At 51.6% G+C, this 23,431-nt stretch overlaps 3 protein-coding genes and 1 non-coding gene across 7 annotated transcripts in view; 1 reads left to right on the top strand and 3 right to left on the bottom strand.

The window, feature by feature from the left end:
• Positions 1 to 255: 255 nt before the first annotated feature.
• Positions 256 to 10,248, bottom strand: TOR1A (torsin family 1 member A). Its single transcript, XM_066366927.1, has 5 exons — positions 10,020 to 10,248; positions 9,165 to 9,430; positions 6,600 to 6,775; positions 6,389 to 6,516; positions 256 to 1,087 (listed from the first exon to the last, which is right to left on the bottom strand). The coding sequence occupies exons 1-5, from the start codon at positions 10,198 to 10,200 to the stop codon at positions 837 to 839; spliced, it is 1,002 nt and encodes a 333-aa protein (XP_066223024.1). The 5' UTR covers positions 10,201 to 10,248; the 3' UTR covers positions 256 to 836.
• Positions 10,249 to 12,163: 1,915 nt separating this feature from the next.
• LOC136396571 (U6 spliceosomal RNA) lies at positions 12,164 to 12,267 on the bottom strand. Its single transcript, XR_010749832.1, has one exon. It is a non-coding gene; the product is annotated as a U6 spliceosomal RNA (small nuclear RNA).
• A 156-nt stretch (positions 12,268 to 12,423) lies between these two features.
• Positions 12,424 to 21,101, bottom strand: C2H9orf78 (chromosome 2 C9orf78 homolog). The gene is made up of 9 exons (XM_066366925.1): positions 20,942 to 21,101; positions 20,525 to 20,584; positions 19,551 to 19,602; positions 19,347 to 19,417; positions 18,046 to 18,123; positions 16,208 to 16,405; positions 14,914 to 15,050; positions 14,708 to 14,806; positions 12,424 to 12,765 (listed from the first exon to the last, which is right to left on the bottom strand). Exons 1-9 carry the CDS (start codon positions 21,022 to 21,024, stop codon positions 12,674 to 12,676), a joined length of 870 nt encoding a protein of 289 aa, XP_066223022.1. The 5' UTR covers positions 21,025 to 21,101; the 3' UTR covers positions 12,424 to 12,673.
• Positions 21,102 to 21,204: 103 nt separating this feature from the next.
• The window catches only part of USP20 (ubiquitin specific peptidase 20), a 37,523-nt gene continuing 35,296 nt past the window's right edge, over positions 21,205 to 23,431 (top strand). For 2 of the 4 annotated variants that reach the window (XR_010749164.1, XM_066366921.1), the window contains exon 1: positions 21,205 to 21,314. The gene's annotated coding sequence lies outside the window, so the exon portion shown is untranslated. The remainder of the gene's footprint in view (positions 21,315 to 23,431) is intronic. The other 2 variants (XM_066366922.1, XM_066366923.1) reach the window with 2 other exon arrangements.

The raw sequence follows: 23,431 nt of genomic DNA, 5'->3' as shown, positions 1-23,431 counted from the left end.
AATCCGTTTCTAACCAGCGTTCAGTGTCGCTGAGACGAATGCCCTTGGGAAGGACATTCAACGCTTCTGCCGTGCCTGTGTCCTCCTACATCCTTGTCCTTCTATCTGAATACTTCGCTGCCTCTTGCGATGGTTATCCTGTGACAGATTTGGTTCCAGCCCGGGGGACAGAGACCAAGGACTTGGCCTTTTTTTGCCATAAAGACATCACAGTGTAAAAGAATGGGAACTTAAAAAACACACGAAGCCAACAACTTAAGAGTCTAAAAAGTTTCTCATAATGTTAAAACCATTTTAAATAGTTTTATCTTCAGTAAAATTTTCATCCTTCCTTGAAACAGAAACTTAAAATTAAAACATGATTTTTTAAAAAGTCTTGAGCCCTGCCTGACCTGTGGTGGCGCAGTGGATAAAGCGTCAACCTGGAACACTGAGGTCGCTGGTTCAAAACTCCGGGCTTGCCTGGTCAAGGCACATATGGGAGTTGATGCTTCCTGCTCCTCCCCCTTCTCTCTCTCTCGCCCTCTATTCCTCTTTCCCCCTCTCTTTCTCTCCTGAGAAATTAATAAAGTCCTTAAAAAAAAAAAAAAGAAAATCACGAGCCCTGATCCGAGTGGGCCGGGAGCGGCCCCTTCCTTCTGGAAGGCTCGGACTTTTCCGGGCCCCTGTCTGTAAGGGGAAGGCCTGCGGGCTCTGCCGAGTGACCAGGGCCCGGAGATGCCGGGCAGGTCTAACAGGAACAATTCATGGACTCCTGTTTCAGGGGGCCAAGTGGGGGAAGGTGGGCACTTCGAGCTCGCTCTCCTCCAGCCCAGCCGGGCAAGGGCTCCTGAGCGTCAGTCATCGTAGTAATAATCCAACTTGGTGAACACAGTCTTGCAGCCTTTGTCCGAGAAAACTCTCTCCTCTTTGGGGAAAAACGTCATCTCCTCAGCCACTCGGGTTACAATGTCCTCATCGACATCATAGCCTCGGGCCTGCATTTCAACACGGATGCACATTTTCAGGTGTCTGTACTCCAGCGGGAGGAAGGGGACAAAGTAGTCGATGAGATTTCGGTCAATTAAGCTGCTGTGCCAGAAACCACCTGTGAAAAGGAAAAGGCGCTGTTCATCCACCGTCCAGCGGTCCGTGCCCACCCGGCCATCCACGCTCCTCTCCCGGGTGTGGACTGGTGCCCGCCCCTGGCGGTGGAGCCCGCCCTGCCCTCAGGGAGCTCAGGATCCTAAGACGTGACTCAAGGATCTGAAATGGGACAGAGGCCACCAGCCCCGTGTGCCTGCAGCCTGGACCAGGCACCATTCACAGGCCGAGTTTCAAAGAAAGGAAAGGAGAGGAGTGCGCGGGGGACCAGACACTCTTGATTCCGGAAACGTGGGACTCACTGGGTCAGCAGCTGGGGTAGCAACAGGGACGAAACCCACTGCCACTGCCGGCGCGTCCACAGCAGACAGAGCATCCGGGCGACAAACACCAGGCCGTGTGGGGTCATCAGGATAAGAGTGGCTCTGGCCCACCCAGTCACGCCCCTCCCAGACCCTGCTCCAGCCTGAGATGACAAAGCGCCCTCTGGACCACACCCGGCATCTGTCCGCCTGCTGCTCTCCTCTCATGTCTTTGTCCTGGGCTGAGTCGGACCCCAGTTCCCACGTGTGGGTTTGTTTCACACCGAGCAACTCTCCGACTCCAGCTAGGTGTCTTACACTTCAGTCAGTTCCGACACTACTGCCTGGAGACCGCATCAGATCCCACACTTGAGAGCTCAGCACCCCCACTTCAGCCAACTGCAAGTCCAGGATATCGCCCACGCTTCCGACCAACCAGCTACAGAGGTTCCAATGACGCCCCTCCAGGGTTCGACTCATTTGTTAGAGTGGCTCACAGAACTCAGGAACATTTTACTTACTAGATTGCCAGTTTCTTATTAAATGCTGGAACTTAGCCCTGGCCGGTTGGCTCAGTGGTAAAGCGTTGGCCCAGCGTGTGGAAGGCCCGGGTTCGATTCCCGGTCAGGGCACACAGGAGAAGCGCCCATCTGCTTCTCCACCCCTCCCCCTCTCCTTCCTCTCTGTCTCTCTCTTCCCCTCCCGCAGCCAAGGCTCCATTGGAGCAAAGTTGGCCCGGGCTCTGAGGATGGCTCCGTGGCCTCACCTCAGGTGCTAGAATGGTTCCGGTTGCAACGGAGCAACACCCCCAGATGGGCAGAGCATCGCCCCCTAGTGGGCATGCTGGGTGGATCCCATTCGGGTGCATGCGGGAGTCTGTCTATCTGCCTCCCCACTTCTCAGTTCAGAAAAATACAAAAAAAAAAAACCAAAAAACTAGAACTCAGGAACAGCCAGATGGAAGAGACTCATAGAGTCAATAATATTATAATAACTATGTATGAGGTCAGGCGGGTACAGAACACTTTGTAAAGTACGATTGTCTAACCACTATGCTGTACCCTGAAACCAATACCTAACACTGAATGTAAACTGTAATTGAAAAAGAAGAAACAAGAGCTCAGAGGGCGAGCTCGGGAACAGGACGGAGCTCCCATGCCCTCACCGAGTGTGCCACAAGCCCACACTTACACGGGGTCGCCGACCCGGGAGCTCCCATGCCCTCGCCGAGTGTGCCACAAGCCCACACTTACACGGGGTCGCCGACCCGGGAGCTCCCATGCCCTCGCCCAGTGTGCCACAAGCCCACACTTACACGGGGTCGCCGACCCGGGAGCTCGCCGAGCCCATCCTTTGTAGTTTTTACGTAGGCAGGCTTCACACACAGGCAGGACGATCCAGTCTGGACGCCCCAGCCCTCTAATGACCGGAGGTTCCCTGGAAAGCAGCCCAGCCCTGACCAACACCAACTCAGGCTGTTTGTGAAAGAAGTCTGTTACGAATATACCTTTATGGCTCTTTTTTCTCTTTTTAAAGGAATTTTATTTAGATTTTATTTATTTATTTTGAAAGAGAGAAGGGGGAGGAGCAGGAAGCATCAACTTCCGCATGTGCCTTGACCAGGCAAGCCCAGGATTTCAAACCGGCGACCTCAGCGTTCCAGGTCGACATTTTATGCACTGTGCCACCACAGGTCAGGCATATGGCTCTTATTACTTAGGAAATTCCAAGGCTTTTGGGAGCTCTGTGCCAGAAACAGAGAAATACCAAATATATGTTTCTCACTACACATCACAACGCCAAAACTGGGGTTTAAGCTTTTCTTTGCCAACAGTGGTTTGCACACACTGGTGCTCAAGAAATCTCTGGTTTGACCAGGCGGTGGCGCAGTGGATAGAGTGTCAGACTGGGACACAGAGGACCCAGGTTCGACACCCCAAGGTCGTCGGCTTAAGCGCGGGCTCATCTGGTTTGAGCAAGGCTCACCAGCTTGGACCCAAGGTTGATGGCTTGAGCAAGGGGTCACTTGGTCTGCTGTAGCCCCACAGTCAAGGCACATTTAAGAAAGCAATCAATGAACTCTTAAGGTCCTGCAACTAAGAACTGATGCTTCTCATCTCTCTCCCTTCCTGTCTGTCTGACCCTGTCTCTGTCTCTTTCTCTGACACACACACACACACACACCTCTGACTGCCTGGATGGGTGGAGTGTGAGGCCGCCGGGAAGAACCCGAGCGGTAACGGGGCGGCTCCCACTCCCGCGAGCGAGCGCACTGGGACAGCGCCTTTCCTGAAGGCTGACACGTGCCAGGCACGCCCCGGGCCCCGGGAATAAAGCACAGTGCCAGGCAGACTCGGACTCTGCCCTCAGGAGCTCATAATCGGGAAGCCCCCAGGAAACCAGTAAACAGACAACATCAGATGGCGCCGGGGCTGAGTACACAGACGGCGCGATGAGGCAAGGAGAGCAGAGGGAAACCAGCCGGGTGGGCAGGCAAGGTCTGGCTGAGGAGGTGACCTCCAGGCCGAGTCTGAACAAGGAAGAGTGTGCTGGCGCCCTCAGACACAGCACAACAAGTGTCCTCGGAACCTGCAGACCCTCCCCGATCTGTATCCTCAGCCTGACGCCCCCTCAGACTCCCCTGGAACAGCCAGTCGTCGGCGCCTCTTCTCCGCCAGGATGCTGCCAACCCATCATCACTCGGCGACCGTGCCCGCCTCCGCTGCCCACCCTTCCCACAAACCTGTGGCTCCGTAGCCCGCTCCCTAAATGGCCAGGCACCTTTCCAACGGCTTAACCAGATGCTTGGTTCGTCTCTCTCAGTCCTACACATAAGCCTTTAGGAAATCTTACCGTTTCACCTTCAAAATGCATCTTCATCTGACAATCCCCCACCCACCTGCTGATCCAAGCCCAAGCTCCCAGCATTCCTCCCCCGGGCTGTTACAGCAGCTCCTGGTGTGTGTCCCTGTCCCTGCTGCCTGAAGTCTGTGCCCCACCCAGCAGCCTGTGTGGTCTTGTTAAAACTAACTCCAACCATGTCACCATCTGCAAGAAGCCCTCCAGGGGCTCCCTCCTCTACATGGAGTCAACCCCAAAGCCTCACCATGGCGCCCAGGCCGTCCGCGTTCCGCACACACATACCCCTCCCCGTCTCCGCTCTTATCTGACCTGTTCTCCTCTGTCCATCCTGGACCAGCTACAGAGATCCAGGCGAACTCCTACCTCAGGGCTCTTGCACATGCTGTTCCCGCTGATGCCCACATGGCTCGCTCCCCCACTCCTTGGGTCAGCTCAAATGTCACCCTCACATAGAGCCTTCCCTGATCTATTTAAAACTGCAGCCCATCTTCGCCCCAGCACTCCCAAACTCTTTCTTTAATAACTCTCTCCCTGTTGGGGGGAGGGCAGAGGAAGATACATCTCTCCCTCTGTTAGATACTGATATAGCCCATCATCCTACACATCTACTTACTTATTAGCGTTAGGACGGAAACCCCTGGAGAGTAAGGATTTCTGTGTTTTTGTTCATGGCTATGTGCCCGGTTCCTAGACCAGTGCCTGCCACCTAGTCATTGCTTAATAATTATTTGTCAAACGAATGCATGAGAAAGACTTCAGCCACCTGCCCAAGGCCATGGTCAATAAGCGGCCGAGCCAGGTCTGTGTGACTCTGCAGCTTGTGCCCTGGCTCCCCCGTAGCTGCCAATAAGGTGGGTTCTAGGCACCTGGCCTCACCCACTGCAGGATTTAGGCTAAGGTGTCCAGTGCGCATGTCCATACTTTCTGGCATGCCAAGAAACTATTGAACAAATACTCTGTCTTTTATCAATACTATTCCAGTTGCACAAATCGACATAAAATATCCCACACTGTTCACATAACTACAGAGGACACATCTCTTGGCAAGTCTGTTTCAAAGGAGACCTTTCGCTTTGTAATCTCAAGAACAAACCCAAGTAGAGCCAAGAATGGACGGTAACGGCCAACCTGCACAGCTCACGGGTTTTACCCAGCACGTGTCTCCATCATGGCGGCTTTCCACCTCCGAGGGCTCGAGTCTCAGGTGTGCGATTCACTGGAATAGCACGGAGCTTGGAAGCCTGAGTGCGGGCTCTGAAACCGGGGACACCTAGCAGGCTGTGTGGCCTTGGCAAGCTGCTCTACTCTGGGAATCTCAGCGTCCTCATCTGTAAAACGGGGACTGTAATAACAGTTTCTACCCCACTGGGTTATTGTGAAGATTAAGAAAAGAGGCAGGGAGAGGGTTGCACCCAGCACCCAGCACAGAACAAGGACCCAGCGCTGTCTGGCTGTTAGTCTCAGGCACAGCACCTCCGAGTTCTGGGGTGACACACACAAAGAAAGGGACCTAACAAGACATCTCCTTCAGAGGTGCCTACGGCAGCCTTCCTTGCTCAACCATTTGCCTTTCTTTTACAAAGGAAATAGTTTAGCTAAAGAAAACAAGCACTTCTTTTCAAGCTCTTCATGATCAACAATTTCTCTCTTTCTTTAAAACATCGCTTCTCCGGCTTTGGTGTCCACCAGCGTAGGCAGAGCGCAGAGCGCACTCCTAGCAGCTGTGGCTGATGCAATGCTGTGAGAACACTCGAGCACCTGAAACCCTCCTAGGCACACCCAGGAGGGAGCTCGCCCGCTGTCAGGAAGTAACTCAGCGCCAACCAGGCAGCTCCCTGACCTTTTCAGCCACTGGCTGTGAAGGACACGCTGTAACACCCTATAGGCTGAACCTGTGTATATAAGCTAGCTTACTCCCTGAATAAATCGGGTCTGCGTCACTGAACCTGGTCTCCGGAGTCGGGTCTCTGCGTCTCCGTCGTCCTCACCCCCGGTGGGCCTTGTCCACACACCAGGGTCACCTGGAGTTTCTGACGCAAAGTCTGCTCAGAACCGGTCTTTGAAAGGCGAGAAGCACTTGTGTTTCTACCCAGATCCGGGGATGGGGAAGTTTAAACCAGGGCGTGGGTTCCTGCACTTACTGTTCTTGTTATTGAAAGCCGACACAGACAAGGCAGGCTCCATGTCTCTGAGCTTGATCTCTTCCCTCCGCTTCCCGCTTCGCCAGAAATCCAGAGCCACGTCCGTGATCCTTTCCGCCCCAGCATTGCTGCAAAGTGTAAGCGCAGTGGGTGAGGGCTGGGCTCAGCTTGGGCTCAGCGCGTGTCAGCCGTGTCCCCGCCCGGAGCGTACCTGAGGAATATGAAGATGGCTCTCTGATAGGAGATGCCATCCAGGTGGTCGTAATAGTCTAGGAAAGGCTTGATGGCATCGATGAGGCCAGCGTGCATCTTGTCCATCTCATCGAATATGAAGATGGACCTGGCACAGGCGCTCACGTTGCCGCGGATCCACATCTGTAACTGATCCTGAATGGCAAGGGGGAAAGCCAACACAACGTCCTCAGCAAGTGCAATTAGGATACCCAACAGCACTATGAACACTCTAACTGCCCTGCTGAGAGCTCGGATGGTTGGAGCATTGTCCCGAAGTGCAGAGGTTGCCGGTTCGATCCCCGGTCAGGGCACATACAGGAACAGATAGATGCTCCTCTCTCTCTTAGTTTCTCTCTAAAATCAATAAAATAAACATAAATAAAAAACTAAAACTGCTTCCACAAAGACTACATTTACAGAGCGCGTACTGAGGTCTGGGCACTGTGCTGAGAACTTTATACACACAAGCTTTTGTTCCTCTCCAGTCCTACCTAGTGGGCGTTACTATACCCATTTTACAGAAGAGAAAACGGAGGTGCAGAGAGCTTAATCAACTTGTCCAAGATTATAAAATTACTATATGGCAGAGCTGGTATCTGAACCCCAAAGCCCCACACTTGTCATTCCTGCGCTGTGAGATGTCCTGTCAATGCTAACGCATTGACTTGCTGGTCTTTTGTCATTAAAATGACAACATAAACATATTTCCTGGGTATACCATCCTTCTAGAAAGAAGGCAGAGACCAAGTGAACTATTCTGCCATTCAGTCCTTAGAGCAGCCCCGAGGTGCTGACTTTCCGAGGGGGGAAGAAAGAAATGCAGGCTCCGTGAAGTGAGGCGCCTGAACTCGAGCAGCGTGCTTTGGCATGAGTGTGGTAAGCGGACACTCTTGAGTTTCTGGAACAGTGACTGGAGGCTTTGCTTAAACAGAAACTTTCCCTAAGAACATATTCAGGTACTTCTTAAAATACTAAGCAATCAGCAGAAGAAGGAGAAAAGACCTTTGTAATCAGACCAAATTTGAACTATGTGCCCTCCCGGCTTTTCCCCACAGAGTGAAGAGCAGAAATTAGCTGTCTTCTGAGGAAGACTCTGGACGTCACAATGTAAGTCTTTAGAAAGAAAACTTATTGATTTTAGAGAGAGAAGGGAGGGCGTGAGAGGGAGGGAAGGAGAGAGAGAAACATCAATTTGTTGTTCCCTTACTTATGCCTGTATTGGTTGATTCTTGTATGTGCCCTGACTGGGGGTCAACCTGCAACCCTGGCGTATTGGGACGATGCTCTTGTCATCCAGCCAGGGCACAGTGTAGGTCTTAGCTTCTTATAAATTTGCTTTTTGCCTGGCTACTATGGTCAGTTACCATGTTCCATTGTACACAACTAACCTCAGAGTAATTCTGCTCTACAGGCAGGACTAGCCTCTATTCACAGCGGAGGACCCTCAGGAGAGTCTGTGGCCCCAAAGGAAGTCACTGTTTAAACAAGGCTTCACTCAGATCTGCTAGGCTCCAGCTGCCAAGGTTTTCCACTCTGCTACCCCGATTTTCAGGCAATAACAGAGAATATGTAATGTGCACTCACTACAGGTCAGCCACTGTTCTAAGCACTGTTCACATGTTTTATTGTGATCTCCCATCAAAGTTGTACACTAAAGAACACTATTGCATTCCCTATTTTACAGCTGAGAAAACCCAGGCACAGAGAGGTTAAGTAACCCGCCCAAAGTCACACAGCTAGTAAGCAGTGGAGCCTGAGTGCTAACTAGGATGAACAACTCATCAGTTTGTCTGGAACTTTCCCAGTTTTAGAACTAAAAATCCCTTCCTGGGAACCTTAAACAGTTGATGTCCCTCATGTTCACCCAAGCAGCAGGGAAAAATGTGTTTACACAGGTGAGGGCTGAATTGCCATCCTGCAGGTTTGTTATACGGACCAGGAAAGGTGATAGTTAACATTTATTTGAATGCTCATGTGCCAGGTTGCATGACACATACCTGACAGAGCTCACTGAACTCTCACCGCCCCCACTGTACAGATGAAGAACCCGAGTCTCAGAGAGGGCAGGCAACTTTCCTAAGATTGCAGAGCTGGTAGGTGGGAAAGTTAGTACTCAAATCTGGGTGTCTGCTGCCAAAGCCCAGGCTGTTAACCAGTGATACAAAATAATAAAAGCAATTTACAACACTGCAGTTAAACAAACGCAGGCCTCTCTAGAGACGGTTCCTCTTTCACAAAATAAGTTAGACTTGATCATATTTAAGTTGGATTTGAACATGTCCATCTCTAAAATCCTATGATCCCACTTACTAAAATGAGTATCACACTGGGCCTGTTTTTGGAAGTCACAAAGTAAGACAGCGTTAACTGCTCCAGGTATCTCGGTTACCCTCGGTAACTTCCAAGCCTCTCAATGGGGAACTGAGAGGTCACCATTTGCAGGGCTCACTATTTCAACACGAAATTCCCGAATCCCACCCTACAACCAAGAAACCCCAAACCGAGCACCATTGCAGGAAGGATTCCAAAGTCCTGCGCTTGCCTTATACAGGGTGATGTTGGAGGCATGTGGAAAGTGCAGCGTGGCCACAAACAGGTGGACATAGTTACTGTTCAGACCACCGTGGTAAAGATTCTCCGCGATGATCTTGCTGACAAAATTTTTGCCGGTGCCGGTCCAGCCGTGCAGGGAGAGGGTGAGTGGTTTCTTGGGCTTCGGGTTGCTTATGAAGCCAGACAAGGCGTTTACGATGACTTTCTTTGCAAGATGCTGCCCAAAGAGCTTGCTGTCCAGATCCCTCTGCAGAACTGTGAAAAACACAGCCAGTCAGGGAAGAGGGGAAGGCCCACACTGGCTGGCAAAATTTCGCCAAGTATACAGGCTCACGTGGAAGCCAGCAAGGACAGCTAAGCTCTCCAAGCACCTGCGAAGCACGTGGCCCAGGGACAGCAGGTGGGCACAGGAGCCCCTCCCTCAGCTAGTGCCTCCCCGGCCGGAGTCAGGCTCCCCTGCCCCGGCCACCAGCGTGCACTCCTGACCACAGGTCTGCCCCTCCCGCCCCAGGGCCGCGCAGGGAAAGGGCAGCGGCTCGGCCGCCACGGGTCCGCACCGGAAGGGTCGCCGCCACCCTTCCCGGCTCCGCTGACAGCCAGGAGCAAACACTGCCTTAGGGGAACTTGACCACCGTCCACACCCCCGTCTCTGCGCGAAGCAGCGTCAACCTGCGGCTCGCCTCCTAAGCGTCCGAGCAAAGTCCGGGCTGTGTCTGGCGGCGGCCCAGGAGCCAGGCCCCACCCGCTCCGGTTCCAGGTCTCGGCCCCGCCGGCCTCGGCGCGGCCCGGGCTTCCTGCCCTGCGGCCCCGACCTCCGCCTCCGGCCCCCCGCGCCGGCCCCTACCTTCCCGGCTGAGGCTCCGCTTCTGGCCGCAGCACTCGGCAAAGAGGCAGTAGAGGCGCGGGTAGGAGATGTAGCTGGTGAGGACGCCGGCCAGGGCCAGCCCCAGGCTGATGGGCTCCACCGCCCGCACCACCAGCGGCGCCAGCAGCAGCAGGCCCAGGGCAGCCCTGCCCAGCTTCATGCCCGGACCCCTCCGCCCTGCGCGTGCTCGAGCCTTGGACCCGCGCTCCCGCCCGAGGGCGCTTCCGGTTCCGCCCCTTTGTCACCGCCATCTTTGCATGGGGCGGTCCTCTTTCCGACGCCGGAGCTGCCATATTTGTGACGGGCAGAGCAGTTCTCAGCACTAGGAAGTGGGCGCCAGAAGCCAGTGGTGGTCACTTTTTTTTTCTTCTTTTTTTCTTCTTTTTTTTTTTTTGGTGGCAGCGGTGGGATTTTTTTATTTTTGACAGACTCAGAAAGAGGGATCGATAGGGACAGACAGACAGGAAGGGAGAGGGATGAGAAGCATCAATTCTTCCTTGCGGCACCTTAGTTGTTCATTGATTGCCTTTCTCATAAGTGCCTTGACGGGGAAGGTGGAGGGAGTACAGCACAGCGAGTGACCCCTTGTTCAAGCCAGTGACCTTAGGCCCAAGCTGGTGAACTTTGCTCAAACCAGATGAACCCGCGCTCAAAGTGGTGACCTTGGGGGTCTTGAACCTGGGTCCTCCGTGTCCCAGTCCTACACTCTATCCACTGCGCCACCCCCTAGTCAGGCCACTTTGTTTTTAAGATTTTTTTTTTAACAGTTTTAGATATACAGAACACACCTGGCACATAGTTTCCCTTATTATTAACATCTGTATGTTACATTTGTTATATATGAACCTATATTGGTCTAACAAGTTCGTTCAGATAGTGCCTTAGTTTTTACATCATGTGCTATCTCTGATCCAGGGTCTCATCCAAGATTCACTATATTTAGTTGTCATGTCTCCTTAGGCTGCTCTCGGCTGTGTTTCTCAAACTTTCCTTGAATTTGATGACCTTGACAGTTTGAGGGAGTTCTGGTCAAATGTTTTGTAAGGTGACCCACTATTGGAATTTGTCCGATGTTTGTCTCATAGTTAGTCTAGGATTATAGGTTTTGGGAAGGAATATACTTTAGAAGTAATGTGCTATTTTTATAATATTATATCAACGGTACAGACTATCAGCATGATTTATGACTCTTGATATTGACCTTCATCCCCTGGATGAGGTAGTGTCTGTCAGGTTTCTCAACTGTAAAGTTACTTCCACTCACTTACTCATAGTTTTGAGTACTGCCTATGGGCCTGGTTATGAACTGGACCCTGGGATTCAAGAAAAAAATTAGGCACATATGATTCCTGCATTCACCTTCACCTTGCATTGTACTGGAGCAAGAGAACGAACAACAAAAGATCTTCATTCTACAGATGAGAAAACCGAGGTTCAAAGGGAAAGGGGTTCATCCAGAAACATAAGCCATGAGCAGGGTTCAGATTTGACTCAAAAGCCAAACGTCTCTAACCACAGTGCATGCTCTAAGTCAGCCCAGAAGTCACCCGACTGGTTATTTCCTCATGCCAAGCTGTTTAAATGACTCAGGAAAAATGACAGCTCAAGCAGCATGGTCCTTGACAGCTAACAGGTTGGAGCCTGTCTGCGTCTCTTGAATTAAATGAGAAGCTCCCAGTAATTTAGTTTTGCATTTGAGCTGCCCTACCCTGGGGCTCTGAACACAGTGCCTGGTGCCAGTGTAAAGAGACGCAACGTGAACAAGGCTGGATTCATTTCATATTTAATACCAGAGAGCGGAAGTGATAGAGACAGATGAATTTTTTCCTTCTTAGTGAAAAGAAACAGGTAACTAAAGCGTTGACCTGAAACACTGAGGTTGCCGGTTCAAAACCCTGGGCTTGCCTGGTCAAGGCACATGTGGGAGTTGATGCTTCCTGCTCCTCCCCACTTCTCTCTCTCTCTCTGTCTCTCTTCTCTAAAATGAATAAATAAATTAAAAAAATAATAATAAACAGGTAACTTTGTAAAAGTCAGAAAATACCACTGTCCCTTTGATCCTGTCGATTTTTCTGCTGTCCATCGAATCCACTGGAAATAGTGAAGGATGCGTTTCTTTTTTTTTTAATATGGACCACTTCACGAATTCACACGCCATTCTTGCACAGGGGCCACGCTAATCTTTGTATCGCTCCAACCCCAGTATACGTGCTACCAAAGTGAGCACTGAAGGACGCATTTCTGAACCCTACCCCAGATCACTGAAAGTAGGAAACAGGATTTCACACATAATAATAAAAGCACAATGTAAACGGTATTATTTCACCCTGAACACACAGCTGTTTCCTCCTGAGCCAGGGCAAATATTAAGAGAAAGTCAACATATTTACAAACAAGATTTAATAATGTGCACAAGAATAGTTTGCCCCCAAACAAGAAAACCACATACTGTTTTGTTTCAAAAGGTTACAAACTCAGAGCCTGAAAAATCCCGAGGTCACCAGCGGAGGAAGAGTCCGTTTTTGGAACCGCCCACCAGCGGACGGTCAGGTTTCTGTCCAGGCAGCCTCTCATCGTGAGGACGAGGGCAGTGCGGTTTACATCCCACTCTGCACGCTCCCCCTGAGCCACCTTCAGTACCGCCTGTTCATCTTCTTGAACTTCTCGTAGTGATAGTCATCGGTGGCCTTCTCGTTAGCGGGGCGCTTGCGGTTAGGGGGGGACCCTGTGAAGGGAAAGAGAAAGGCCGTCTGCCACGCTGGAAGTCACCAGGCAAGGGCCATTCTCCACAGGAGCCCCAGTGCCTACCCCAGTGAACAGGTACTTAGTAGGGCCTCAGGAAATACTTATCGAGTGAATAAAAACAGACACGTGGTAGAGTCAGGTGCCGGCCAAAACATGCCGACATCAGCATCAGACCAGGTGGACAGTGGTCGCTATGCCTCATTGGGTTTGTGTATGTACCAGGCGTGGCGCTAAATCCTTTCAGATATGACCTCCTTTACCCCTCACAGCAATCCCGGCAGGGGCACGTTACCATCTTTGCTCAGAGAGGTTAGGTGACTGGCTCAAGGCCACTCAGTGAAGAGAGACTGAGCATGAAACTCCGAAGTCCTTGCTTACCACGTGTTTAACACGAAGCTCTTTGGGAATCAAAGATTACAAAACCAAGATGGTAAGAAAATAATTTCCTAAGTAAGAAAGAAGAATCAGAGTAACAGGCTGGATTTTCAGAAGGCTCAGCCAATTTCGCATTTCCTTGGAATCATCCCAGAGTTGATGAGAAAGATGACACCACCTGGTGCAGGTGAACGTGGGATGCTGCTGGCAGAACGGGCAGCTTTTCAGAATGTGGCCTGAGGACATGGCATGGCCCAGAATGAGCATCAAAACACTGTTTAAACAGGGGAAAGTGGGGAGCAACCTAGGTGCCCAACCAGAGGGAAATGGTTAGACTACAGTACATGTCTTTCCAATGCAACATGACACGGCCTTTGAGAAAGGAAATATTTACTGACATGGAGAGACATGCAGGGTGGACGACTGAGTAAAACCCAATGACATGCTAGTAAGTGTACATACAGTGTCTCCTGTATGTATTAAAAAGAAGTTTGAGGCCCTGGCAGGTTGGCTCAGCGGTAGAGCATCGGCCTGGCGTGCGGGGGACCCGGGTTCGATTCCCGGCCAGGGCACATAGAAGAAGCGCCCATTTGCTTCTCCACTCCCCCCCCTCCCCCCTCCTCTCTGTCTCTCTCTTCCCCTCCCGCAGCCAAGGCTCCATTGGAGCAAAGATGGCCCGGGCGCTGGGGATGGCTCCTTGGCCTCTGCCCCAGGCGCTAGAGTGGCTCTGGTTGCGGCAGAGTGAGGCCCCGGAGGGGCAGAGCATCGCCCCCTGGTGGGCAGAGCATTGCCCCTGGTGGGCAGAGCATCGCCCCCCGGTGGGCAGAGCGTCGCCCCTGGTGGGCGTGCCAGGTAGATCTCAGTAGGGCGCATGCGGGAGTCTGTCTGACTGTCTCTCCGTTTCCAGCTTCAGAAAGGTACAAAAAAAAAAAAAAAAAAGTTTGAAAGGTTGTATGTAAAAATGTTAACAGTGATCATTTTTTGGTGGTGAAATTATGAATAATTTTTCATTTATTTTGGTTTATTGAAAGTTTCTAATTTTTTGAATCTATATTTGATAGCCCAGTGAATCCTCAAAGCAACCCCAAGTGGTAGGTTGTTTTTTGTGTTTTTTTTTTTAATTTTTATTTTACTATTGATTTGAGAGAGAGGAAGGGAGAGAAAGAGAGGAGAGGGGAGGGAAGAGTGAGAAGCATCAACTCGTTCCACTTAGGTTGTTCCATTTAGTTGTGCACTCATTGGTTGTATCTTATATGTGCCCTGTCCGGGGCTCAAACCTGCGACCTAGGTGTCCCAGGGACAACACTCTATTCACTGAGCCACCCGGCCAGGGCCCAAATGGTAGGTTTTATTACTGCTCCCATTTTGTAGATGAGGAAACAGGCTTGCAAAGAGGAAGGCACAAGGCCATGGTCAAGAACACAGACTGAAACCCGGATGCTCTGGCCCCGAAGTCCGAGCCCCCCCCTGCCGAGTGCCGCCTGCCTCCACGGGCCACTGAGGGATGTGACCACTCCAGGCAGCCTTGAGGCCTCTGCTGTACTCACGGTCAGGCTCTGGCTTCTCTGTGTCACCCACTCTCAAGGGACGGGCTTTGGGCTCTTCTTTATTTCTCCGAATGGGGGCATTGAGCTCCTCGTGATAAACTGGCCAAAAGAGACCAGGGGACATGTCAGACAAAACATGGGAACTGGGGGATCTCAAACCAATGGGGCAGAGGCAGGAGAGGGGCTGTTTCCCCACAGACGCTTACATCGGTTGTGCTGCACGTAATTCACCGCCATGTTGGTGGGCACAAAGGATGTCTCACTGTCTTTCTTCTTGTTCTGCTGCTCTGCCAGCAAACGGGCCTTGGCGTCCTCCGTGGAAATGATATTTTTTATTTTAGCACTGAGGGGAGAAAGGAGTCGTGCCACGTGTTAGATCGCCGCACCTCGGGTCCCGAGAGAGAAGTGATGCGTGAGGCGGGCGGCCCACCACAGCGTAAGGAAGTCACCTTCCTGGGGGCACAGCTCTGCACAATTTACCAACTGCCTTCCAGCCATATGCTCAGTGGAGCCCTCACGGCTACTGGAGAGGCGGGGCGATTCTCCTCTGATCAGCAGGAAGCTGAGCCCCCAGAATTAGAGAACCGCCTACATGAGGCTCACAAACCAGAAAGGCCAGCGAAGCGGTGAGAGCCGGGGCCTCCCAACTTTCCACGACACCCGAAGAGGATTCTGACCACCGTACTTTCTCCACGACAGCCCGCTTTACAGCAGGTGTTCTGTCGTGAAGACAAGAGGAGGATTGTCGGGCGGCTAAGCCTTTAACACTGCTCCTGCTGGAGCAGAATAGAATACAGGGGCCTGACCAAAGAGCTGTGAACAGGCTAAAGAAAAACAAACACTGCTCTCAGTGCTCAGGGTCCCTTACGTGTCTTTAACTACTCTGACCTACTCTTCAGAGAAGCCCTCCAGACAGAAGATGGTTTATGTGGGTTTCCAGGGAGACCCATAAAGAAAGAGTCCCCTCAGGCCCTGGCCGGTTCGCTCAGTGGTGGAGCGTCGGCCTGGCGTGCAGAATTCCCGGGTTCGATTCCCGGCCGGGGCACACAGGAGAAGCGCCCATCTGCTTCTCCACCCCTCCCCCTCTCCTTCCTCTCTGTCTCTCTCTTCCCCTCCCGCAGCCAGGGCTCCATTGGAGCAAAGATGGCCCGGGCGCTGGGGATGGCTTTGTGGCCTCTGCCTCCGGCGCTAGAGTGGCTCTGGTCGTAACATAGGGACGCCCAGGATGGGCAGAGCATCGCCCCCTGGTGGGCAGAGCGTCGCCCCCTGGTGGGCATGCCGGGTGGATCCCGGTCGGGCGCATGCGGGAGTCTGTCTGACTGTCTCTCCCCGTTTCTAGCTTCAGAAAAATACAAAAAAAAAAAAAAAAAAAAATCAATAAATAAAATCTTAAAAAAAAAAAAAAAAAGAAAGAGTCCCCTCAGCTTTTAACTGGAAAGCAGAGAGCCCTCCTCCAGCCCGGGGCGGGGCGGAGGGCGGGCCCGCGGGTCTGACACGTACTCGATGCCCAGGTCCACCTCGGGGATGCCGCTCAGCATCTGGTTGGAAAGCATCTCCTCCGTCTTCTTTGCGGAGGAGACGCGGATGTTTTCCGGGAGTTCGTAAAGACAGTCCTCTGCATTCTTGGGCTTCACTTTCTGTTCTTCGTGTTCCACGATCCCTTTCCTCTTCTTCAGCTCCGTCTCAATGTACTTCATCCTGAAACCGGACACGCACAGGGCTCAGGCAGGGGCAGCAAGTCACAGCAGGCGTCTTGCCCGTTAGCGGTGCCCAACACTGGCCCACAGAGCAGTGGCACTCCATGAGGAAGTTTTCTTTTATTTGTTTCAAATTATAAGAGAAAGTTGATTTAGAAAGTTACAGAGGTAGTAGAAATGAGCCAGCTGGGCTGCACAAGCTCCAGAAAGAAGTTATAGAAGCAAAAGCGGACCCTTGGAGCTTAGGAGAGAGAAAGGCAAAAAGGTAAGGTGGGGGGGGGGGGAGATGCGGGAGTGGGTGGGAGATGAGAGAGTGGGTACGTGGGAGATGAGAGAGTGGGTTCGTGGGAGATGAGAGAGTGGGTACGTGGGAGATGAGAGAGTGGGTTCGTGGGAGATGAGAGAGTGGGTGGGTGGGAGATGAGAGAGTGGGTACGTGGGAGATGAGAGAGTGGGTGGGTGGGAGATGAGAGAGTGGGTGGGTGGGAGATGCGGGAGTGGGTACGTGGGAGATGAGAGAGTGGGTGGGTGGGAGATGCGGGAGTGGGTGGGTGGGAGATGAGAGAGTGGGTACGTGGGAGATGAGAGAGTGGGTGGGTGGGAGATGAGAGAGTGGGTGGGTGGGAGATGCGGGAGTGGGTGGGTGGGAGATGAGAGAGTGGGTACGTGGGAGATGAGAGAGTGGGTGGGTGGGAGATGCGGGAGTGGGTGGGTGGGAGATGCGGGAGTGGGTACGTGGGAGATGAGAGAGTGGGTGGGTGGGAGATGCGGGAGTGGGTGGGAGAGAGGGCGGATGGCCCAGGCCTGCTTCTCAGAGGGGCAGTATGCCCACCATCAAGTTTTCATCAGTCCACGGATGGGTGAGAAAAATAACTCTGGTTTTTCATCAAGGTAAAATTTACAACTTAAAGCACCAACTTTCTTGTGAGATTATGTCCTACCGATCTACTGGTTTTATTCTACGTAAGGTTCTTTAAAGACAGAAAGAGCTTGGGAGATGGTAGTTGTTAACAGCCTTGCTGGCAACATAAAAAGTAGGCCATCCAATGTTTATCCCTGGGATGTTTTAGGGCAGTGGTCCCCAACCTTTTTTGGGCCACAGACCGGTTTAATGTCAGAAAATATTTTCACAGACCGGCCTTTAGGGTGGGATGGATAAATGCACAAAAATAAAATTATGCGGCTGGTGTAAAAATAGTGGTATTTTTAACTATAATTGTCGAACTTACGAGACAAGCATCAAGAGTGAGTCTTAAACGAATGTAACAGAGGAAATCTGGTCATTTTTTAAAAATAAAACATCGTTCAGACTTAAATATAAATAAAACAGAAATAATGTAATTTATTTATTCTTTCTCTGTGGACTGGTACCAAATGGCCCACGGACCGGTACCGGTCCGCGGCCTGGGGGTTGGGGACCACTGTTTTAGGGAAATGTTACTACTAGTCAAGAAATCTTAAATCTCACAAACCAGAGATTTTTCAAAGTTCTCAAGCCTGAGAGGTGGGCCAAGAGGGCCCAACACATTCCGTCTTTGGATAAGTCTAGAAATGTCATCTGTGACTAAATACCTTGCGCTGTGTCTGGCTGGAGCCCACCCCCACCCCCGACTGCTCACAGCCGAACAAACTGACACCTACATGTCGGCGTCCTCATCCCTCCGGTTGGTTTCCGCAGAAAAAGATGTCCCCAGGTGGAGGTCTTCCTCTTCGCTGATCCTGAAAGGAGGGGACAGTGAAGCAGAGCTTTAACAGCAAAAGGCAACAAGGCTGTTTTGTGGTACACCAACAAAACAAGTACACACAGGAAAGCGGAACAGCCTGCCCTGGTTAGGAAGCTCGGCTGATTAGAGCATCATCCAATCGGCCAGGTTGTGAGTTCAATCCCCAGTCAGGGCACGGTACAAGAGTCAACCAGTTGACTGTCCGAGTGATGTGGAGATGTTGTCTCTAAATCTAAGTACTCTAGTTGGCCAATGTCACCCTGTCAAATTTGTCTAAGTTAAAAAAAAAAAAAGAACCAAAGAATGTACAAAAATGGAACAACAAATCGATGCTTCTCTCTTTCTCCCCCCTCCCTTCCTCTTTCTCTAAAATCAATAAATAAAATTAAAAGAAAGTTGTTTTTTTAAAAGTGTAGTTTTTTATAGTTGGGGGAAAAGATGTTATGTAAATAAAATAAATATATGTAAGCAAACTATTGGTTTTCTGGAGATTCCTCTGGAGAATTAGCAGATATTTTAATTTTTTACTTTAGCATTGTTTGGAAGTATTATTCTTATAATTGCGTTGATTTCTTAAAAGAGAAAAATAAAACTTCCACATGGATTTGAAAGACAATAACCAATGCACTTTTACAAAAGAAGTGTTCCTCATCTCTCTAAGCTCACTTTTAAAGGGTTTCCTTTTATTTTTAAACAACATCTAGTTTACAAAGCAGAAAGCATACTTGAGCCTGACCAGGAGGTGGTGCAGTGGATAGAGCATCAGACTGGGATGCAGGGGACCCAAGCTTGAAACGCTGAGATCACATGGGCTCATCCGGCTTGAGTGTGGGGTCACTGGCTTGAGTGGGATCATAGACATGACCCCATGGTTGCCGGCTTGAGCCCAAAGGTCACTGGCTTGAAGCCCAAGGTTGCTGGCTTGAGCAATGGGTCACTCGCTCTGCTGTAGCCCCCTGGTCAAGGCACATATAAGAAAGCAATCAGTGAACAACTAAGGTGTCGCAACAGAGAATTGATGCTTCTCATCTCTCCCTTCCTTTCTGCCTGTTCCTATCTGCCCCTCTCTTTGTCTCTGTCACAAAAAAGAAAAAAAAACAACAAGCATACTTGAAGCGGTCCCACTAAGGCTTCTGCTGCAGGCCCTAACTCTGTGGGGGCACAGGGACCCCGGTAGGGGCTCCAGGCGCACCTGTAGCTCAGCGTGTCCACACTTACTTATCTTTGCCCCTTTCCTTCAGTTTCTTCATGTCCACCATACCGCCTGTCTTCATCTGAAAGGGATCATCCTGCAGAAAGCAGATGCCGCTGAGAAGAAACATCTATGCAACTGGCAGCAAATTTTCTTTTCTGAAGAAACCACCATCACCCACTGAGGGGCATCCCACATCTTTCTAGTGCCCAGAGGACCCGACCACTTACCACGAGAGTGGTCTCTTCCTGGACCTTCTCTCCCACCAGCAGCGCCACAGCACTGAGTAAAGCCAGAAAGGGAAAAGGCAGAGGGAGAAAGAGCACGCTTCAGAGATGAGAAGGAACATTTAGGAAGTTTTTAGATTGCAACATTCCTGCAAGGGCGAGATTTGAGGGTGGATACCAAAGCCAGCTGAGAAAGTCTACCGGAATAAAACAGGGCTCAACAACACTCTAGATGCCAGGCTAGGGGGTGGATGAGGTGGTGAACGGTTCTATAAAGCCAGTTGGCATTATCTTGGCTTGGAAACCTCATTTCTAAGACTTTTTGCCTTCTGGCGAAATGAAGCTAGGAACAAATGTAGGAAAATATTATCGCAGCTTTATTTGATGAAAATACTAAATTACCTACAGGTCCCCAAATAGGGAATTAGCTAAATTATTGCACATACTTGTGGTGGAGTACTATATAGCCATTAAACAGGTTTTTGGAAAAATAACTCACAATGTGAGCGAATGTCCACAATGTCACAATAAGTTGAAAATAGCATAGAATAAAAGTTCTCACTACTCTTTTCAAAAGAGAGAAAGCATTCAGACTGGAAAGAACATTAAATGTTAACACTAGTTAGCCGTGGATGGGAGAATTACGGGTGCTGTTTACTTTCTTGATTATCTTTTTCTAAATTTTCCAAACTAACAATCCATGTGCTTTCACAGTTAGCAAAGTGCAATAAAAATACGAGTTAGTGACCTATTTTTGCACCTCTGGAGCAAACCTTAAGACCACAAAGCTGGGGGAATCCCCTGGTTAAACGTTTTCAAAGACCACTGGACCTCTTTCAGGGTAGAGGAAGGTGTACAGTGTGTCAAGAGAAGGGGCTAGGTCTGAGGGAGCTATCTTGTGACAGCGACCAGGACGGGGGCGTGTCCGTAACCCCCACCTCCTCCTCCTCTGGGTCTCCCCGCCCTGGTACCCACACCTCACTCCGTTGGGCCTCTTCCTCAAGTTCTGCACCTCTCGGGTCTCTTCTAGTTTTAATCTGAAAAAAGACAATGTACAGGTTGAGAGCCCTCCGCAGCACTCAGAGTCAAACAAGCAGCTTCGACCAGCGTCGCAGCCGACTGCTGAGCTGCCGGCACAGTGGTCCAGAGGCGCACCGGCGCTAGGACCCAGCGGGAGTCAGATCCACTGCCCATCCCGCGGACACCTCTTCCAATTATGTGGCCTCAGTGGTGCCGGCCTCACCCCTAGAAGCCTCCACTTCTTCGTCTGCAGAAAGGGACAACACCGGCTCACTGTTACCAATGTAGTCAACGAGGCGCCAGGCCGGCCGGTGGTGAGTCCCCAAGCCGGTTTCTCTTTTTCCTGCCCAGTGGAAACCCCGCTCCAAACGCACCGAACCTCTTCTGAGTCCTGCTCATCTTCCTCCGACTCCGAATCGGCCCGGCGCCGGCGGAAAGTCTTCCCGGTGACCGGCATGGTGGCGCCGGGCCCCCGCGCTCTCGGTGCTGCGCTGCTGCGCTGCTGCGCGGTGGCCTGGGCTGTTTCCGGCGCGCAGCAGTGATGTCAGAGCGCCGGCCCCGCTGTCGAGGCCCTGCCGGCTCCCAGACCATCTGGCCACGCCCACGTGGGGGTGACGTATGCTTCTCCCTATTGGGCAGCAGAGGAGGAGGAGGCGGGGCGAGGTCGGCCGGGCAGCCAAAACCCCGAGCTGCGCAGCGGAGGGCACGTTTGAATGACAGGCTGCGGTGGCGGGGTAGCGACGGCAGGTGAGTTTCAGGCTGCAGCCGGCTGGTTCAGGGGGCCGGGCCCTGCCAGGTGCGCTAAACACCAAGGCCAGATGAGCGGAGTCCCGGATCCCCCAGCCGCCATCATCCCCCGTCCGGCCGGCACGGGGGTCCTCTAGGATCCCGCCGCCCCAAATCTAGACCCCGGGGACTCGTTGATTCTCCGGAAGGGGGCCGCCATCTCTTTTATTCTGCCGGGGCCTGATCCAGGGTTGAAAGCATACGTGTGGCGTCTCGGGGCGCTGACTTTTATTTCCTCTGTGTCTGGACCCTGAATTGTATTTTTCCCTTTAGGGACAAAAGATGACCACTCATTAGTGATGGTGATTTTAAGTCCCAACACAGACTGCCCCGCTAAAAATGACCCCGACCATTTCTCCGCACGGACATGCGCGTCTGGTGTTTTTAATCCGCTCGGAAGGGTTTGAGGCATAAGACCCCTTCCTGGGTGTTAGCCGGCCGTCTCCCTGCACCTTCCGGGGGCCTGTTTTCGTCCTTGTCACAAGGACTATCGCTCTGCCTTTTGCCCCTTCCACCCTAAGGATGCTGTGAAGACTAAGCTTGCTTGAAATACGGGCATCAACAAACGCTTAGGAAATATCTGATTGCATACATAGTGGCTTAGAAGACTTTTAGGAACCCCCTTAAATAGTAGTTTTCCTTTTCTCATTATAGGCCGGTCCTGTCCTTTGAAAGCACCACCTCTTATTAAGCTCTCACTGTGTGGCAGGGACTAGGCGAAACATTATCTCATTGAACTCTCCCAACAAGCTGATGAAGTAGATTCAGATATTTTTCATTTTGCAAATGAGAATACCGAGGTTCAGGGAGGCAGGAAGTGCCTCAAGTTACACAGCTGGAAGGTGGAGCAGGGATCAGTCGCAGGCCTACCTCTGCTGCCTGTTTTGCACAGTGCCTGGCACAGTTGACAGTTCAGTAAATGTTTGCTGCAGCTGCTGTTAGCACAGCTCATTGGCTGGGAGGGGGTGCTGATGGAGACTGTTTTGGGTCCCCTCTTCTGGAAGACCATTCTGAGGCTGGGTAGCCTTTCTGGAATGCCTGCCTTTTCTCTGGGATAGCTTCCTGTAAGGTTGCTGTTCTCTCCCGTGGACTGAGACAAATGAACTTCTGAGGCAGACTCAGGACTTCTCATAACAGCCTTTAGGCTTGGGTCAAAAGCTGTTTAGTAACTTTGTGACCTCTAGCCAGTTAACTCTCACTCTCTGAGACTCATTCCTCTTTTAGCAATGGAGGTGGAGATGGATTTAGCTTCCAATGTTGCCAGGCCTTCCCACCTCCTGCTTATGAGGATTTAATTAGGTCTGTTAGTATCAGCTTAGCACAGGGGGCCATTTGGGCGTGGCAAGGTGCATAGGGCCAATGAGGATAACAGGAGGTGTGTGGGAAGCAGGACTTGCCAAGGCAAGAGGAGGCTTGGAGTTCTGCTTTGAGAGTCAGAAGAATGGCAGACTCAGCGAATTAAGGCTGTGTTAAAGGAAGGTACATGTTGGGGACTTAGGGGAAATGGACTTGCTTGGAAGTCTATTAGAGAAAAGAGGGCAGGAGGGAGGGAAAGGGTGTGTGCTCTGAGGGGCAGAGGGGTGTGGGATGGCTAATGCTTTGAGGACCAGGTCAGGGGGAGTCCTTCTGTTATGGGGGGGCTTGGCAGCATCATTTTTCCTGTCCTGAGGATCTTGGTTCCTGGCTGGGAGGAGGATGTCACCAGAACCTCCAGGAAAACGATGAGTAATGGGCACCAGAGGCCTGGGCTTGGCAGCTGGTGCCAAGCCCGGCAGTACTGCCCACATGCCTGCGTCCCTGGGGAGGCGCTTTCCCCTCTCTAGAGGCAGGCCACAGGGAAGGAGGAGGGCCTGCCCTTACTGAGGATGAGGCGTCGTAAAAGCCTCACCCGAGCCCGGAGCAGGTGGGCCCTTTGCCAGACCTGCCAGCCAGCCTCTTTTCCCCCTGCTTTCTCCTCCCCAGGACAAGAGCAGGCAGTTCTAGTGGGGCAGGAGGGAGAGCTGCCCTGGGGTCGCTGTGGTGAGGGCACAACCCCTCTGGCTGGCATTGTGGGCACTGGCTAGGGGCAGGCACGTCAC

Source organism: Saccopteryx leptura, chromosome 2 (genome assembly GCF_036850995.1).
Source record: "Saccopteryx leptura isolate mSacLep1 chromosome 2, mSacLep1_pri_phased_curated, whole genome shotgun sequence".
In the NCBI taxonomy this organism is placed as follows: domain Eukaryota; kingdom Metazoa; phylum Chordata; class Mammalia; order Chiroptera; family Emballonuridae; genus Saccopteryx; species Saccopteryx leptura.
This window is presented reverse-complemented; position numbering and strand designations above follow the sequence as displayed.

Coding starts and splice junctions, on each gene's coding strand:
- TOR1A (XM_066366927.1), bottom strand. CDS start 10,200: ATGAAGCTGGGCAGGGCTGCCCTGGGCCTGCTGCTGCTGGCGCCGCTG. Junction 9,431..10,019: donor GCGGAGCCTCAGCCGGGAAG/GTAGGGGCCGGC, acceptor TGTTTTTCACAG/TTCTGCAGAGGGATCTGGAC. Junction 6,517..6,599: donor GCCATCTTCATATTCCTCAG/GTACGCTCCGGG, acceptor TACACTTTGCAG/CAATGCTGGGGCGGAAAGGA.
- C2H9orf78 (XM_066366925.1), bottom strand. CDS start 21,024: ATGCCGGTCACCGGGAAGACTTTCCGCCGGCGCCGGGCCGATTCGGAG. Junction 14,807..14,913: donor TTACGTGCAGCACAACCGAT/GTAAGCGTCTGT, acceptor TCTTTTGGCCAG/TTTATCACGAGGAGCTCAAT. Junction 12,766..14,707: donor AGAGAAGCCAGAGCCTGACC/GTGAGTACAGCA, acceptor TTCCCTTCACAG/GGTCCCCCCCTAACCGCAAG.